Source organism: Cryptomeria japonica, chromosome 9 (genome assembly GCF_030272615.1).
Source record: "Cryptomeria japonica chromosome 9, Sugi_1.0, whole genome shotgun sequence".
Taxonomy (NCBI): domain Eukaryota; kingdom Viridiplantae; phylum Streptophyta; class Pinopsida; order Cupressales; family Cupressaceae; genus Cryptomeria; species Cryptomeria japonica.
The window spans coordinates 550768773-550784412 of record NC_081413.1 but is presented as its reverse complement, the minus strand read 5'-3'; the positions used below and the strand labels follow the sequence as shown (position 1 = coordinate 550784412).

Genomic DNA, 15640 nt, shown 5'->3' with positions numbered 1-15640 from the left:
CCATCAATGTTAAGAGTGGAGTTTTCCTCCCACCAAAGTGCTAGCCAAGCCAACCCCCTTGTGGACACATGGCTATTGGCCCCACCATCTGGTTCGGCTATGCGCTCAATAGCCTGATGGAGGAACGTCCGTAAGGGCTTTTAGTCAACATTTTGGGTTTTTGTCTAGCAGGGACATTGCATCCTCACCACACTACACAAGGCTCATCTTTTGGAGAAGTTTAGTAATGGGATGGTTTGTGTGAGCCTTTACCTGTCCATCATAATATTGTGTAGTTATGATCATAACCAAGTGTGCTAACCAAGACCACACCCAACTCGATGAAGTTGTTGATGTATGACAGATTCTTAATATGTTGCAAGAGTATGTTGTTTCATTCACCAATCCTTCTTTCAACTCTTGTTAATTTGTAATGTCCCCAATATTAGAATAATATTTCTTTATATTGTTTAATGGTCAATTATATTGTAATTAGTTGGTCTACAGTAGTCAGTAGTTTGAGGTAGTTAGAAACTTAAATGTCTACAGTGATTTGTAATCCCTATAATTGTAACCTCTTTTTTGTTAATAGATTAACTAGTTCTTTCCTGAACATGGTATCAGAGCTTTTAGGGTTTTAATGCGGATTTTTTTCATGTTTTTTGTTCAACCTGAGTTGCTTGCATCCATGTTCCTCCGTATTCGCCTTTTTCGTGTGTCCAAAATCGCGGCTTGTGTTCATGGTCACGTTTGATTACTTCGCGTGATCCTCGGTGTTTGCTGTTTAAGATTTTTTGGCCACAAATTTTGCTGTCGCAGGTTTTCTTGCCTGTGCGAAAAGGGTTTTGTCTTTCGTGCATGGCGTCTATTTCGCAATGGTTTTGCGTCGTTTTTTTTGTAGGGTTTGGCGACTTGTTTACTGTGCTTTCCCGTCAATTTTTCCTGCTCGATTCTCCTTGCCTGTGCGTCGTCTATTGCTCACGTGATCATTTCGTGATTTATTTTCGCGCCGCGATTCTTTGAAATCTATGAATTTTGTGGGTTATTTCTGCGATTTTTGGCGCCGTCAGTGAATTCACATTTTTGGGTTTTCGTTATTCTTCGAATTTTGCTATTTTTTGTAGATTATTTTCTCATATTTTTGCCATTTTTTGGATGCGATTTTTTGCGGGTTTGTGTTTTCACGCCTAGTGTTTATTCGAACCCTCACGCCATAACTCGCTGATTCCGGCCAATCTGATTTTCATGCGCTAGGGTTTGTAGACATTCGATTTTCTGCAGTATTTCTGAGCTTTAATGGGCGCCTAGGGTTTTTGCAAATTCGTCTAGGGTTTTGACCCTATGTTTCAAGGCGATTTTTTTTCAATTGTAGATTCTTGGTGGGCTTTTTCGAAATCTCTTCTGGGTCAGCAGGAAAATTTCTGCATTGAAAACCATGCTAGGGTTTCTGTTTCTGCCTTAGGATCCAAATGGCAGAATTAAAAAAAAAACCCTCTGTTTTCATCTGTTGGTTTTCATGCATTGGAATTTGTGCCTTCACCAGTTCGACCTTGGGGTACGTGATGGCATCTTTGACAAACATTATGCTCGAAAGTAGCAAGAAATTCAATAGCCGCAACTACAACACTTGGAAGCAGCGCATGTTGACAATTTTTGAGTATCGATGTCTTGATGCAGTTGTTCTGGGCACGTCTCAACTTCCAACTGCTGCCCAAAAAAATCAGGACAAATGGGATGAGTGCAACCGGGAAGCAGTCGTGCTCATTAAACTCTTCGTCATCGATGAGTAGCTACTTCAGGTACCGTTCGGAAAGACTGCAAAGGAGATATGCGATCATTTGAAGAGTCTCCATGAAACCTTTGACAGGAGGAAAATATTCTTTCTGAAGAACATGCTCTTTTTGATTATGATGGACGAGAGGACACCTCTGTAGGATCACTTGACAAAGATCAAGGACATCCGTGATCAACTTGAGGCGATTGGTCGCACAATGGAGGAAGAGGACATGGTCGTCATCACTCTGAAGACTTTGCCCAAATCTTATGAGCATTTCATCGAAACGTTCAATATCACTTCCAGTGACGTCGATATTAAGTTTCCCGATCTTTGTAACAAGCTTTTATAGCAAGATCGGTGGTGACAGTAGTTTGGAAGTAGTACCAGTTCCACCTCCATTGAGCAAGCGTTTTCTGCCAAATCTTCTGCTAAGAACAAAGGGAAGGCTCCATCTTCTTAGCCGAAAGGCTCTGGTTCTTCTCAGGACAAGAAGAAGAAGAAGAAGAACGTTTAGTGCAATTATTGTCATAAGTTTGGTCACATGAAGGCTTAGTGTCAAATTCGATTGGCTTCTGAACAAAAGAAGCAAGGAGGGTCTCAACAAAAGGCAAATGTCGCAGAGCACTCTGAGCATAAAGAATTTGCTTTCTATGCTTTTATGGCTAAGCGAACAATAGTTCCAGTACACTCTTTTGCCTAGTATATCGATTCAGGGGCTCCGCGACATTTTACTAATTGTCGAGATTGGTTCATGAAACTTGAACCATTCTCGGATTCAGTAATCTTCGGAGGAGGAGAAGAGTACACAGTTGTTGGTAAGGGCACTGTTCAGATTCACTCAGGAGGTAGAAATTTAATTTTTCTTGATGTCTACTATGTTCCAGGCATGGAACATAATTTCCTCTCCGTCAGCTAGATCATGAGGCATTTTCCTCAATTAGATGTTGTCTTCAGTTCGTCCACCTGCAACATTGTGGATAGGGAGACTTGTACTACAATTGCTATGGGACTTGCGGATCATGGTTTGTATAGACTTGCTGATTCCAACGATTCTCAGGAGCATGCTTTGGCTGCTAGGAGTACATCCATCATAACACTTTGGCATCAGCATTATGAGCACTTAAATGTTCACTATCTCTTTTAGTTATCTCGGGTTGGTTTGGTTGCTGGTCTACCTGAGATCCAACCTCAAAATCATGGAGTTTGCGGAGCCTATCAAGCTGGGAAGCAGCATTGGACACCATTCTCGGATGGCGATTCTTGGCAAGCCTCCAAGGTCCTTCAATTGGTTCACACTGATGTATGTGGGCCAATGAACACTACATCTATTACTGGGTCCAGGTACTTTTTATTATTTGTTGATGATTTTAGTCGGAAAATGTGGGTGTATTTTCTGAAAAATAAATCAGATGTGTTCAGTACATTTCAGTAGTATAAGGCCTTAGTTGAGAAAGAATCTAGTTCTCAGATTGTCACTCTAAGGTCAGATAATGGGGGGGAGTTTTCTTCCACTGACTTCTCTACATTTTGTGCTACACATGGCATTAAGCGCCAACTCACCACACCATACACCCCTCAACAGAATGGTGTCATTAAACGTAGGAATCGCATCATTACTGAAATGGCTCATTCTATGATAGAGCATAGAAATGTTCCTAAGAAATACTGGGCTGAAGCAGTTTACACTGCAGTCTACCTCTTGAATCTGTCACCTACACGTCATTAAGAAGATGACTCCTTAAGAAGCCTGGTCAGGATGCAAGCCTAAAGTGGGCCATTTGAAAGTCTTCGGTTCTACTGCTCATGTATGGATTCTAGACGCCAAGCCTGCTAAGCTGGATTCAAAGAACCAAACACTTATGTTTACTGGTTAGAGTGACAACCACAAGGCCTACAGGTTGATTGATGTGGAGACAAATCATCTCATTTTCAGTCGTGATGTTGTGGTTGATGAGACTACTGGTCCATTTATGCCTTCTACTACTCCTAGTCTTGCGACTTAGTCTGTGTAGACTTCTGATGTTGGTGTTCATCTTCCTCTTGGTTCCCATGATGGGAGGGCTTCAGAGCATTCTGACTCTGAAGATGAGGAATTTACCGATCCAGCATCACCTGATTTTTCACAGGATTCACATCCAAATGACTTTGTTCCAGAAACTCCAGGGGATGTTGTTCCTCCAATGCTAGATGTTGGTACTTCTACCCTCAGGCGTAAATGGTGGGCCAAGACAATAGGAGATCTTCGTGATGATGAGCTTCTTGAGGATAGATCAGTTCGCCGAAAGAGAAAGCAACAGAATACAGTCAACTTTGCACTTCTGGCCAACATCCACAACATCCATGAGCCCTAGACATATTCCGAGGCTAAAGGCATTCTTGAGTGGGAAAAGGCCATGGAGACAGAATACCATAGTCTTTTTAAGAATAACACTTGGGTTCTTTCTGATTTGCCTCCTGGGAAGAAACCTATCAGTTGTATATGGGTTTATAAAGTCAAGTATCATGTAGATGGTACTTTGGATAAGTAGAAGGCTAGATTGGTTGCTCGGGGATTTACACAGCTGGAGGGCATTGACTACAAGGAGACTTTTGCTCCTACTGCCAAGATGAGCACAATTCGTCTTCTTCACGCCATTGCAACTCAGTTTGGATGGAAACTTCACCAGATGGATGTTAAGAGTGCATTCCTCAACGGTGAGTTGCAAGAAGAAGTTTATATGACTCAACCTCCTGAGTTCAAGGTTGCTAATAAGGAACATCAAGTTTGCAGATTGGTAAAAGCCCTCTATGGCCTGAGGCAAGCCCCTCGGGCGTGGTACTTCAAGATTGATCAGTATTTGGTTGAACATGGTTTTCGGCGCAGTCCCTCTGACACTAATCTGTATGTCAAACTCTCCGGTGATGATATTCTTTTTCCTGATGTCTACGTGGATGACTTGATCATTACTGGCAATTCAGCACATTTAATTACAGCTATCAAACAAGACTTGTGCCAAGCTTTTGACATGACAGATTTGGGGCTTCTCCATTATTGCTTATTGCTTAAGTGTTGAAGTGTGGCAGACTGATGATAGTATCTTTATTTCACAGTCCATGTATGCCCGCAGTTTGCTTGACAATTTTCAAATGCAGGATTGTAAACCTGCTTCCACACCTATGGAGAAAGCGCTGAAGTTATCAGCCAAGTCTGATTCACCTGTAGTAGATGAAACCAAATTCAGACAACTAGTAGGCAGCCTCATCTACCTCACTGCCACTAGACCTGACATCAGTTTTGCTGTCAGCTACATCTCTCACTTCATGACGGCCCCAAACACTGATCATTGGATTGCAGCGAAGCGAGTGCTGCGATATGTAAAAGGCACTTCAGACTATGGCATTCTGTATAGCAGGTGCAACGATGCAAAGCTGATTGGTTATACTGACTCAGATTGGCAGGATTTGTGGATGACAAAAAATCCACTTCTGGCTACGTATTCAGTTTGGCTACATGTGCCGTCACTTGGAGCAGCAAGAAACAACAAGCTATGGCTCTTTCCTCGATTGAAGCTGAATATTGGGGAACCGTTAAGGCCGCATGTGAGGCAATTTGGCTCCGGAGGATGTTCTCTTCTCCCTTGTATGCTGATAATCGAGGGGTGCTCAAACAGGCCAAAAATCTAGTATTCCATGAATGTACCAAGCATTTTGAGCTTCATTGTCACTACATCCGCAAGTTGGTAGAAGACGGATCAGTTCAGCTGTAGTATGTTTCGACAGTGGATTAGACTGCAGATATTCTCACCAAGTCTCTGAGCCCGGATAAGTTTGTAAAATTCAGGGGGCAACTTGGTGTTTTTGATGGATTGACCATTAAGAGAGGGTGTTAGAATAATATTTCTTTATATTGTTTTATGGTCAATTATATTGTAATTAGTTGGTCTACAGTAGTCAGTAGTTAGAGGTAGTTAGAAACTTAAATGTTGACAATAATTTGTAAACCCTATAATTGTAACCTCTTTTTTGTTAATAGATTAACTAGTTTTTTCCTGAACACCCAATTTATAAATTTCCAAGTTCTGCCCTAGATCACAAATTTTAACTGAAACAAGATAGGGTTAGAGATACCTTTCACTTTGATGGAAACCCACAAACAGAACATATGACCGCACAACTGAGTGTCAATATTTTAGTAATCATCCAATCTCTATCCCTTCGATGCTGATGTAATATACCTTTGTACGTGTCCAAGGACTGCTGATTGTCTTCAATTGGTTCAATCTGTAATACTTATCAGATTTTATGTTTTTCTTATGTTTTCTCCCCTTCACACCATCCTTCCCTATCTCCATGAATATCCTTTTCTCTAACTGAAAAGAGATATCTTTTCATAATGGTGCATTCTTCTTAAGAGAAGCACCTTTCCATTAAGGTTCACAGCCCTTAGTTATTACCTTCCTAATCCTCTCTTTCTCTATTAATCACTGCACAATATGATTGAGATCGCTGCATGTAATATTGTTTCTATATGTATTTCTGCTGCTCCTCTTCCATAATTGCTTCTTTTCTACTTAACATATTCTCTGTTCTTCTTCTTAATATATCCACTGCCTTTTATCTTCTGGGGCTGCAGTATTGAATTCTTATCCCTGTCTTCCAATTCAAAATGGATTCTTCTTTATACATTATTGGTGAAAGGGTCACCTCCTTTCATAAGAATTGAGTCACCACTTTTCATGGTTGCCTTTGAGAATAATATAATATTCCCCAAATTGATCCCCCTTGGATGATCTCCTCAAATGAAACCTCCTCCCCTTTCTATCTTCCAATATGAGGGAGAGTCACACCCCTTCACCATGTCTGCCCCTTTGCAAGGGTCACAACCTTTCATAATTGCTACTCTTTGAAAGAGTCACAACCCTTCATCATTTTTGCTTATTGAAGGAACCAATTTCTTATTTTCTTCTCATTCCTCTTGCACATCTTCCATTCTTTCTTTCTTCCTCCATCCTTCTCCCCCTTCCAAATGAAGTTCTCCTCTCCCTTTTATATCTCATGTTTGAGGGGGTCACAACTTTTCATCTCATGCCTTTTGACCATTCATTAAACTTAACTAAATTTTAGTTATAGTTATGTTTAATTTTATTCTTTTATATTTATAATTTATTTATTTTTTATTCTTCTACATTTTAATTTTAATTAATTATTGTTTATTATTAAATCCTATTTTAAAAAGGGAACATTAAATAATTCCAATTATTCTTGATTGAATCTTTCTGAAGTTACCAGGATCACAAATCAATCTTGGAATTACAATGAATATTGCAGTGTACTTTAATTGGCTATTTTTTGTTAAGTCTTGCTGAACAACTTTGTTTTCGTCTTTAAATAATTTTGCTTGACTTTCCTTTGCTTTGTAAAACTTCTTGAGTCGTACGCAACACTGCTAATGGCTTGGTCTTTGTAACTTATAACTTTCTTGGGAATTGTTTTTTCTTATGAGATCTATTTCACAATTCAACTTCCGTTGCACTACTATGATAATAACAAGTTGCAAAATTTGAACCAGGATATGTTTTTGCCTGTAATTCTAAATAGGATTTATCCCAATAACTCTCAACAACATAACCAAGAGTTGGAAATTTACAAAGTCTGTAATTAAGATAAGTTTTCTCTCATTCTCAGAGAGAAGAAACAAAGAACATCTTGCAATAGCATGGTATGAAACCAAGTAAGGAAACATCAATCCAAAAAGTTTCCCCTGTGGCATCAACTGCGTCTGTAAAGAACCGCTTTGGTTGACACAACTGTTGTAGAGTTTTATGGGTATTTTTTTAAGGCAAAGTAGAGAATGAGCTCTCCATATATTAAGATGAGGATTAGGAGAATGACACACATCTAGGATCTTAAATATGATGTTCTTTTTTGAAATAATATAATATCTTTTTGGTCCACTTTCAATGTTCTTGCCTTCTGTAACTAGTCCAATCAGAGAGTTTCTAGAAATATCTCAAAATTCTTCTCCTTTCATCGGGTAACTTAGGATCCATGGGGTGGCTATCATAAAATTCGTTGCTTGTTCTAGTGATCTCATTTGTTGTATTCTCAAATTCTAAATATTGCTCTTCAAAATGATCACCATGAGTTTTAAGAGTAGAACCATCCTTTTTACCAACTAAAATATGGGCAAACTCAAACAAATATTTGTCTATTGGGCGGTCAACATTTGTATAAATGAAAAATTTAAATTTATTTTCCCTGAATTCTTTTGGTGTCTTTAGGCATTCCATTTTAGCCTCATTACATTTGCTAATTATGATTAGATTGGTGTGCAGTATAGCTTTCATTTGACTTTTATTAGCCCAAACAACCTTGTAGGTGAATTTACGATCATCTATTGATTGAGTCCTTTGTGTAAGAACCGATATGATGTTTTCTATTAATTCTTGACGTCCTTTCCTTTCATCCAAAATGCAAAATGTAGGAGCATTGTAGTTATACACTTTAGAGGGTATTATCTTCCTTGGAATGGCGTAAATTCCTCTTCTTCTTTCCCAAAGATGACAGAAATATTTTCAATCCGCAATTCGTAGATAGGTGGAATTTGTTCTTCTTATTATAATTTAGTAGACTATCTTCCCTCTTTTGTATGAACTTACATGCAGTAGCGTGAGTTTTGTGTGGGAATGTTACAAATGTTCCATCCAATGAATACGATAATAAGAAGATGGAAAATACAGTATTATGGCCATTTCCCATTGTAGCTATGTAGCTTTTATAAGTTATTCCTTGCCTACAAAAAATCCATTCCCATGTGCCATCCTCTCATATGTGGTTGTACTAGATGTATGCTATAAAACAATGCTCTTTGTTTAACCCAATTTCTGTAAAAATTTGTCTCATTCATATGTATGGTATTAGGTTTTGGCCTTGAAAAAGAAGAAGAAAGATTAGCTTGATCATGTTGAATGGGATCATACATTGTCATGATCTTCTGCCCTTTCATTTCATTACCACAAAAGATCCCGGGCAATGAATGCAAACTCTTGATTGCCGTTGTTGAAATCTAGAATTATAGAAAATTGTTGCCTCCTTCATCATGATGAATTATGGGAGTGTTGTGAATAACAAGATCCGACTCCTTTGTGCAAAGCCAATTTTGCATTTGAGTAAAAGGATCTAGGTGTCCTTTAGTACGGGTCATATCTTTCACTTTTTATCCATGCATAGAATACTTTTCATGATGACAAAAATGTTGAAAGGATATAATGAACACTAAATCCATGCTATTATCTTCTTTTTCATGCTTTGAATTGTAGTTGTAGGAATGATTGGAATGCTCCTCTTCATCAAGCTTCAAATACCTCAAGATAACTATCTCCATTTGTTCTTCAAGCATGATGAAGTGGAAACTTGGTGAATGCATCATTGTCCTATGGTGTTCATGTATTGGCCTCTCCTAGATTCGCCATGTTCAAACTAGACGTCACCCTTGTCCTTGCTGATGCTAGCCTTAAGGATGCTCAGGAAAACGTAGGAATTTTGCTGTAGGATGTCCAATCTGATTTTGGTATCACTGAATCACACCTCCAAAATGGTCTCCAAAACCTGATATGAGTAGTAAGCTCTGAAAATGATGTTCCAGGGAATCAAATACCAAAGCCCTTCCTCTGAAACTTACCAAACTGACTAGGGGGAGCCTGTATGTCTCTCCAAAACCAGGGTTACTCAAGGGTTTCAAGCCTCAAGCCAAGATTTTCCAGCAGAAATAGAGAAAAGTATCATCACATAATGAGCTTCAGGAGAACACTAATATGTTATATAAGGACTCCCAAAAGAAAAGCCCAATCCAATGCTCCAAATAAAACCCTAAAAAATGAGTCAATAAACTCCTTATTTTCCAATGCCTCCTTGACCCTCTTTGCACATGTTTAATAAAAATCATTTAGAGTACATGTTTCTTAAGTCATTAAACTCAAAAGGGGAAAATAATAAGTCTTTAGGCCAAGAGTCACTTAAGTTGCATAAAAAGACGTGCCCACAACTTAATAATAGAATAGAGAACAAGTCAAAGACTCTAAGTCCTCTTCCTCTTGTGTAATTCAAGGAAAGGACAGCCAATGCATAGTTAAGCCTTATGGCTTGAGTTGGGGACATTACAAGTTATTGTGGATCTCATGGCTAGGTAAGGCCCATAACCAAGTGCAAGGTTGGATCCAATGGCATTGTGACCAACGGCATGCTCCATATCTGCAATGATGTTGGGTCCCATGACAGCACTACTTTTACTGATCAATGGCATGCTTCCTCCCTTGATGTAAGTTGAATCTCATGTTAATTCTGCTATTGTTGATTGATCCTGGGACGTTTGTCGAGTACTATGCTATTGCCTAGTCCTGCTAGGTTGGTTCAAATGCTGACATTTCACATTCCACTAGTAGTTGGATGTCCTCCTTGAAGGACAATTCGGAGGTTACCATTGCGAGAGCCTCCACTTGACTTGTTTTGATGCTTGCACTTTCATGAATGAAAATGTAATTAATAGTTACCTGCTCACCCTTTGGAAGCAATAGCAACTGATGATGCTGCTATTCTGGCCCACAATTACCAGTGTTGTGATGCTCCTGCTTGTGTGGGACGAAATATCATTACTATGAGTTGGCTTATAGTCATTTGATTTTAAATGAATGTGGGAAAGTCTTCTTATGGTTAGCAGCAACAATAAAGGTTAAGAGTAGCTCATCGTAGGGTTAGTTAGAGACCCAGACTGTTATGAGTAGATCAGAGAATTGAATCTTGGAGAGAAATGATTCACACAAGGGTTGGTTAAGATTGATTTAATCGAGGGAGGCAAGGGACTCTTGATTACCTTAGACCTATATGGCTGCAATTGTCTCTGCAAGATGAATGCAATATTGTTATGTCCTTCAATTTAACTTCTATTTTTTTAATTTTACAATTAATCTACCTGTTCAAAGTCAAATACCTCATAGTTTTAGAGATACTATTTATTCCATGGGTTTTAAGTGAGGCAGATTTAGCATCGAATATTCTTTCCTGAATAACAACTATACTCAAAATAATGATGTCTACTCTAGTATTTTGGAAAAAAATTGCAAAGTTTTTCTCCAAAAATTTGTAGAATGCGTAATTGATGTGTCATTAAAACTATTCCCAAACTTCCACATCAATACCGCTTTTAGATTGAATACTTTTGCAAGATGACATATTGCTGGAGCTTTTTTGTGTAAGTAGAAGATCTCAAAACTTTTGTCAGACATTTTGAGTTGGCTATCTCACTCGTCTTCAGAGAAGATCTTAATATGTTTTATGACATTAGCATATTGCAGAATGAAACACTAGCACTATAGCAACAATAATCCACACTAAATGCAATCAAAGATTCAAATGAATATCAATTATGAATAATTCTATCCGATGTAAAGAGATGCAAATCCAATATGTAGACAATGTTTCAGAGGCCAATAATACTAAATAACAATAGTAGGAAAGCATAGCTACACTAAGGGTAATCTCCAAGAAGCAGAGATGTAAATTTATAACAAGAGAATTCCGCTGCTGTTGCCCTACTCTTCAGTTTCTAGCTCCTATTTATCAATGACATTAGATTGGGGCACCCTTATAGCCCTGATCAAGCCAACTACATGGTAAATAGAAAATTTTGAAACTACTGTATGACTGGTCAAACATTACGTGCACTAGAAGTTTGCTACTCCATAACCCGACATTATATATATCAACTTCAAGTGAATTTATAGGGATATAATAAACATTATTTGTCAGTTTATTTAATCAGTTTGTTACTATGTTACCCCAAGTTTCCGGGACGGCAAATTTTGTTGCCAAATTTGGGGACGGGGGGGGACGGCTATATAAAATATAGGGAAAATTTAAAATATATAGGAAAATTCTAAATGTTCATATGAAAACATGGATAAAGCATGCATCTATACATTATATTCATATGAAAACATGGATATAGCATGTGTATGATACTATGAAAACATTTTAGAATGCAAACATCGAACAGACAACATTATCAATAGACTCAATACTCAATATGCACTCATAATTCAGAATTTCAATTCATTCACATTGTCAATATGCATATCATAATAGATATTAAAGAAATAACATACAAAATGCCCAAAGGCCACACTGCTGCCATATTGTTTCATTGTCAATTGCGATATGGAAATCAAAATAGTACTAAGTAAATACTAAAAAGCAAAGTATAATATTTATTATTTAATTTATTTTCTATTTATAAATTTTAAAATTTATAATATGAATTAATTTAAAATTATAAATATTTGATATGAATTAATAAATTTAATGTTGCCTTTTAATTTTTGATAGAGGGCCCATGTTAGAAAAATAATAAAATATAGATAGTTGTATTTTGATTTCATAACTATTCAAATTCAATAATAAAAAAATTGATAGTCGTTTTTAAAATTTTTTCAATATAGAGGGCCCATGTTAGAAAATTTAAAAAAAAAAACTGAAAATACTTTTTTTTTTAATAATATTTTTCCCTAGCCCTAGATGTGGGGGACGTCTAGCCGTCCCCGGGACGGCTGGGACGTCCCCAGCCGTCCCCGGGACGGCTGGGACGTCCCCAGCCGTCCCCGGGACGTACAGACGTCCCCCACAGCTAGGGAAGCCATCCCCCCGTTTCGGGGACGTCCCCTCAAAATTCTGACAATTTGGGGACGGGGGGGGGGGGGGCGTCCCCTGGCCGTCCCCAAGTCCCCGAAACGTCCCCGGGACTGGGACGGGGGTTTTCAGGTAGGGGACGCGTCCCTGGGTTTCGTAGGTTTGTTATCTTCCAATCAAGGGTAATCTTAGATTGCATGGACCATAAACTGTAATGTTCTTTACAGGCACTTATCTCTCCAGTTTTCTGACTCTTCCAAACTTCAAATGTATAATAAGACCAAAGCTTGAAGTTTTATGATATCTGCTGACTTTTAGCTTTGATTCCTTGCTAATCCTCCATGCATATTTTTGGTGAACATCTTTTTAGGAAGCACACTATGAATCAACTCAACTAAACGGAAGCATTGTGGTACTTCACTGCCCGATATTTCTAGTGGCAATTTCTTTTGATTGCAAAAGTTACATTTAAGTGTATGTTTGTAGCTCTAAAAAAAGTCCTATTTGAATTTTGGAACTCAATATCCTTATTTAGAATATTATCTAAGTAATTCATGCCCATTTGTTACAATAGTTCTCTGTTGCTCACTCATTGCTGCCTGATAGATTTTAGCAACATGACTATTTCTGTCTGATCACTGACCACAGGTGACAATTTTTAAGCAATGAAATAGTGATTCTAATAAGACAATCACATGTTATAAAATGGGTTGTAACATGACCTCTGCAATTTCAAATATGGGGCTATTGTCAAGTGCAAATATCATCTTATGTTAGCTTGCATAATTAGGCTTCCAAGTTTTGACATCTTTTTAGTTCTTCCCTTTTGGGGCTCTCTGTAGGATTCTCTTCCTAGACCTTTCTTCAAGCCCCAACGACCTACTTTTGGTCATCTGTTGACATTAATATGATTTTTTCATTTCTTTACTTAGAAGATTGTCATAATTATTTATGTATATTAGTGATCATGTTTATAAATGGTCTAATAGGTTATCAGATATAACAAATATGATGAATCTGCATGGAATGCTGAATAGGGGCTTCTTTACACTCTCAGCATTCAAATTAAAAAGCACGTAGCAACTTCCTGATAATGTTTGTTGTATTAGTACTTAAGAAATTAGAAGTTTTAGCCTGGTTAGTTATAAGTCTAAACATTTTGTAGTATGTCCACAACTCTTCTTAATGGTATAAATTTCTCCTAAGAAATCTCAGAAGCTGTATCTTATTCTTGGTTTTGGATGCAAGAAAATATATCAAAATGATTTTTATGTTACTTTTGTAATATCAATGGCTGTACATTACAAAATATGAAACATATATATTTGGATATTTTGACAGGTTTCAGAAGTTGGATCTCTCTTAGGGAGGGCTGGGACACTTGGTCTTGGAAAGGCAGTGGAGGCTTTAGATACCCTTGGAAGCAGCATGACCAACTTAAATCTTTCTAGTGGCTTTGCATCAGGTGGTGCTCCCAAGGGAAACAAAATAGCAATCTTGTCATTTGAGGTTGCTAATACTGTTGTTAAGGGAGCAAATCTTATGCAGTCTCTTTCAGAAGACAACATTAGGTTATTGAAAGAGGAGATTCTTCACTCTGAAGGTGTCCAAATACTTGTCTCCAATGACATGGATGAGCTAATGCGAATTGTGGCTGCTGACAAAAGGTCAGCACTTGCAGTACTTTAATGTATTTAAACTGACTATGTGCTTTGCTTTTGTGGGTGATTGGGAAGCGGTTCATAATTGATTATAGTTCCTTATATTCTCAGGGTATACTATTTGATGCATATTGAAAATTTGAAGGTCATGTTATTTGTATTTTAGCCAACTGTATTTAGAAATATATTTCAGATGTAAGTTGATACGATTTTATGTTTAATCATAATGACAACTTTTAGAAAAATTATCAGAGTCTATGTTAGGTGTGGCTGTCTACTTGCATCATCTTAGTTACCAGTGTAGTTCTCTTTCACATTTCAGTGTTAGTTCCATCACCATGCAAAAGCTGAGTTTTGAACCTGCTAGCCTTTCATTGGCACTGAAATATGGAAGCTGACATTATGGAGGTTGAAGAATAAGCAATTTGTGATAATACAACTGCAATTTACCTGCATCAGATGATCAGCGATTGACATATTATGCTTCCCTTTGGTAGCATGTGTTGAAAAGATCGAAGAAAAATGCACAATAATACAATTTTTCAGATGGTCCTATAAAGAAAGATTCTGACCATATCCAAATGGTCAGAACAAACGTTTAATGATTACAAACACGTTACATGGAACCTAATTTACTGGGTAGTGGATACATATGTACATGGGGTTGTACCTGTCTCAAATGGGTCTGGCTACAGATCCTGGGCCCTCAGGTTCAGCCTGGTTACGCCCAGGCATGACCTGGGAAGAACCCGTGTGAACCTGAACAGAGAAACATCAAAATATATTTTCAAAAATGAAATCATGAACTGAAAATACTTACATGCCTGAGTGTAACCTGTGTGAACCTGAACAGAGAAACACCAAAATATGTTTTCAAAAATGAAATCATGAAGTGAATTTTTTTATTTTTAAATTTGCAGTTAACCTCTGTAAATTTTCTTTTCATAAATGTTTCTGAGTTTCTGAACTATGAGAAAAGGGGCCTGTCTTCAGCACCTGCTGGCCTAGAGTGCCAAGTAGTGAAAGGGAAAACACCACTTGCTTCTGCTGTTTGAGATTTTGTATCGCCTGATCTTTGTTCTTGGGTTAAGTATGAAAATAACCTCGATTTGACAATTGAGTGCTCACTCTTCATCCTCTCCCCATCTGTTTCTTCCCATTCCTTCTATGTTAGATGGACCTGTGAATTTTTTTGAGTGTATGTTATTAAAAAAGAAATCAAATTAAAAAGAAAGAGGATGATTGGATAAAAAGTATTTTCCCTTGTGCATGTTGTTTGTGGAAATGTTTTGATTGTTTTATATCAAAATGTAAATGATATATTTATCAACACCTTGGAAATATATTAATGCTGATATTTATAAAGAAAACATAAAAAATAACAATAATTTATAAATTTATATTTATGTGATCTATTTATAATCTATTAATTAATTTCATAAATAAATATATTTATAAATATATATGTATGTATATATGTATGTATGTATATACATGTCCATATACATACATGCATACATACATAAAAAAAATCAACATAAAAAAAATGAGGATGATCGGATAA

General features: G+C 37.4%; 1 protein-coding gene across 2 annotated transcripts in view; it reads left to right on the top strand.

The window, feature by feature from the left end:
• LOC131060971 (protein PSK SIMULATOR 1) overlaps positions 1-15640 on the top strand; it is a 141019-nt gene that overhangs the window by 6544 nt on the left and 118835 nt on the right. For both annotated transcript variants that reach the window (XM_057994462.2, XM_057994461.2), the window contains exon 2: positions 13757-14082. In XM_057994462.2, coding sequence (XP_057850445.2) covers positions 13757-14082 — 326 coding nt within the window. The remainder of the gene's footprint in view (positions 1-13756; positions 14083-15640) is intronic.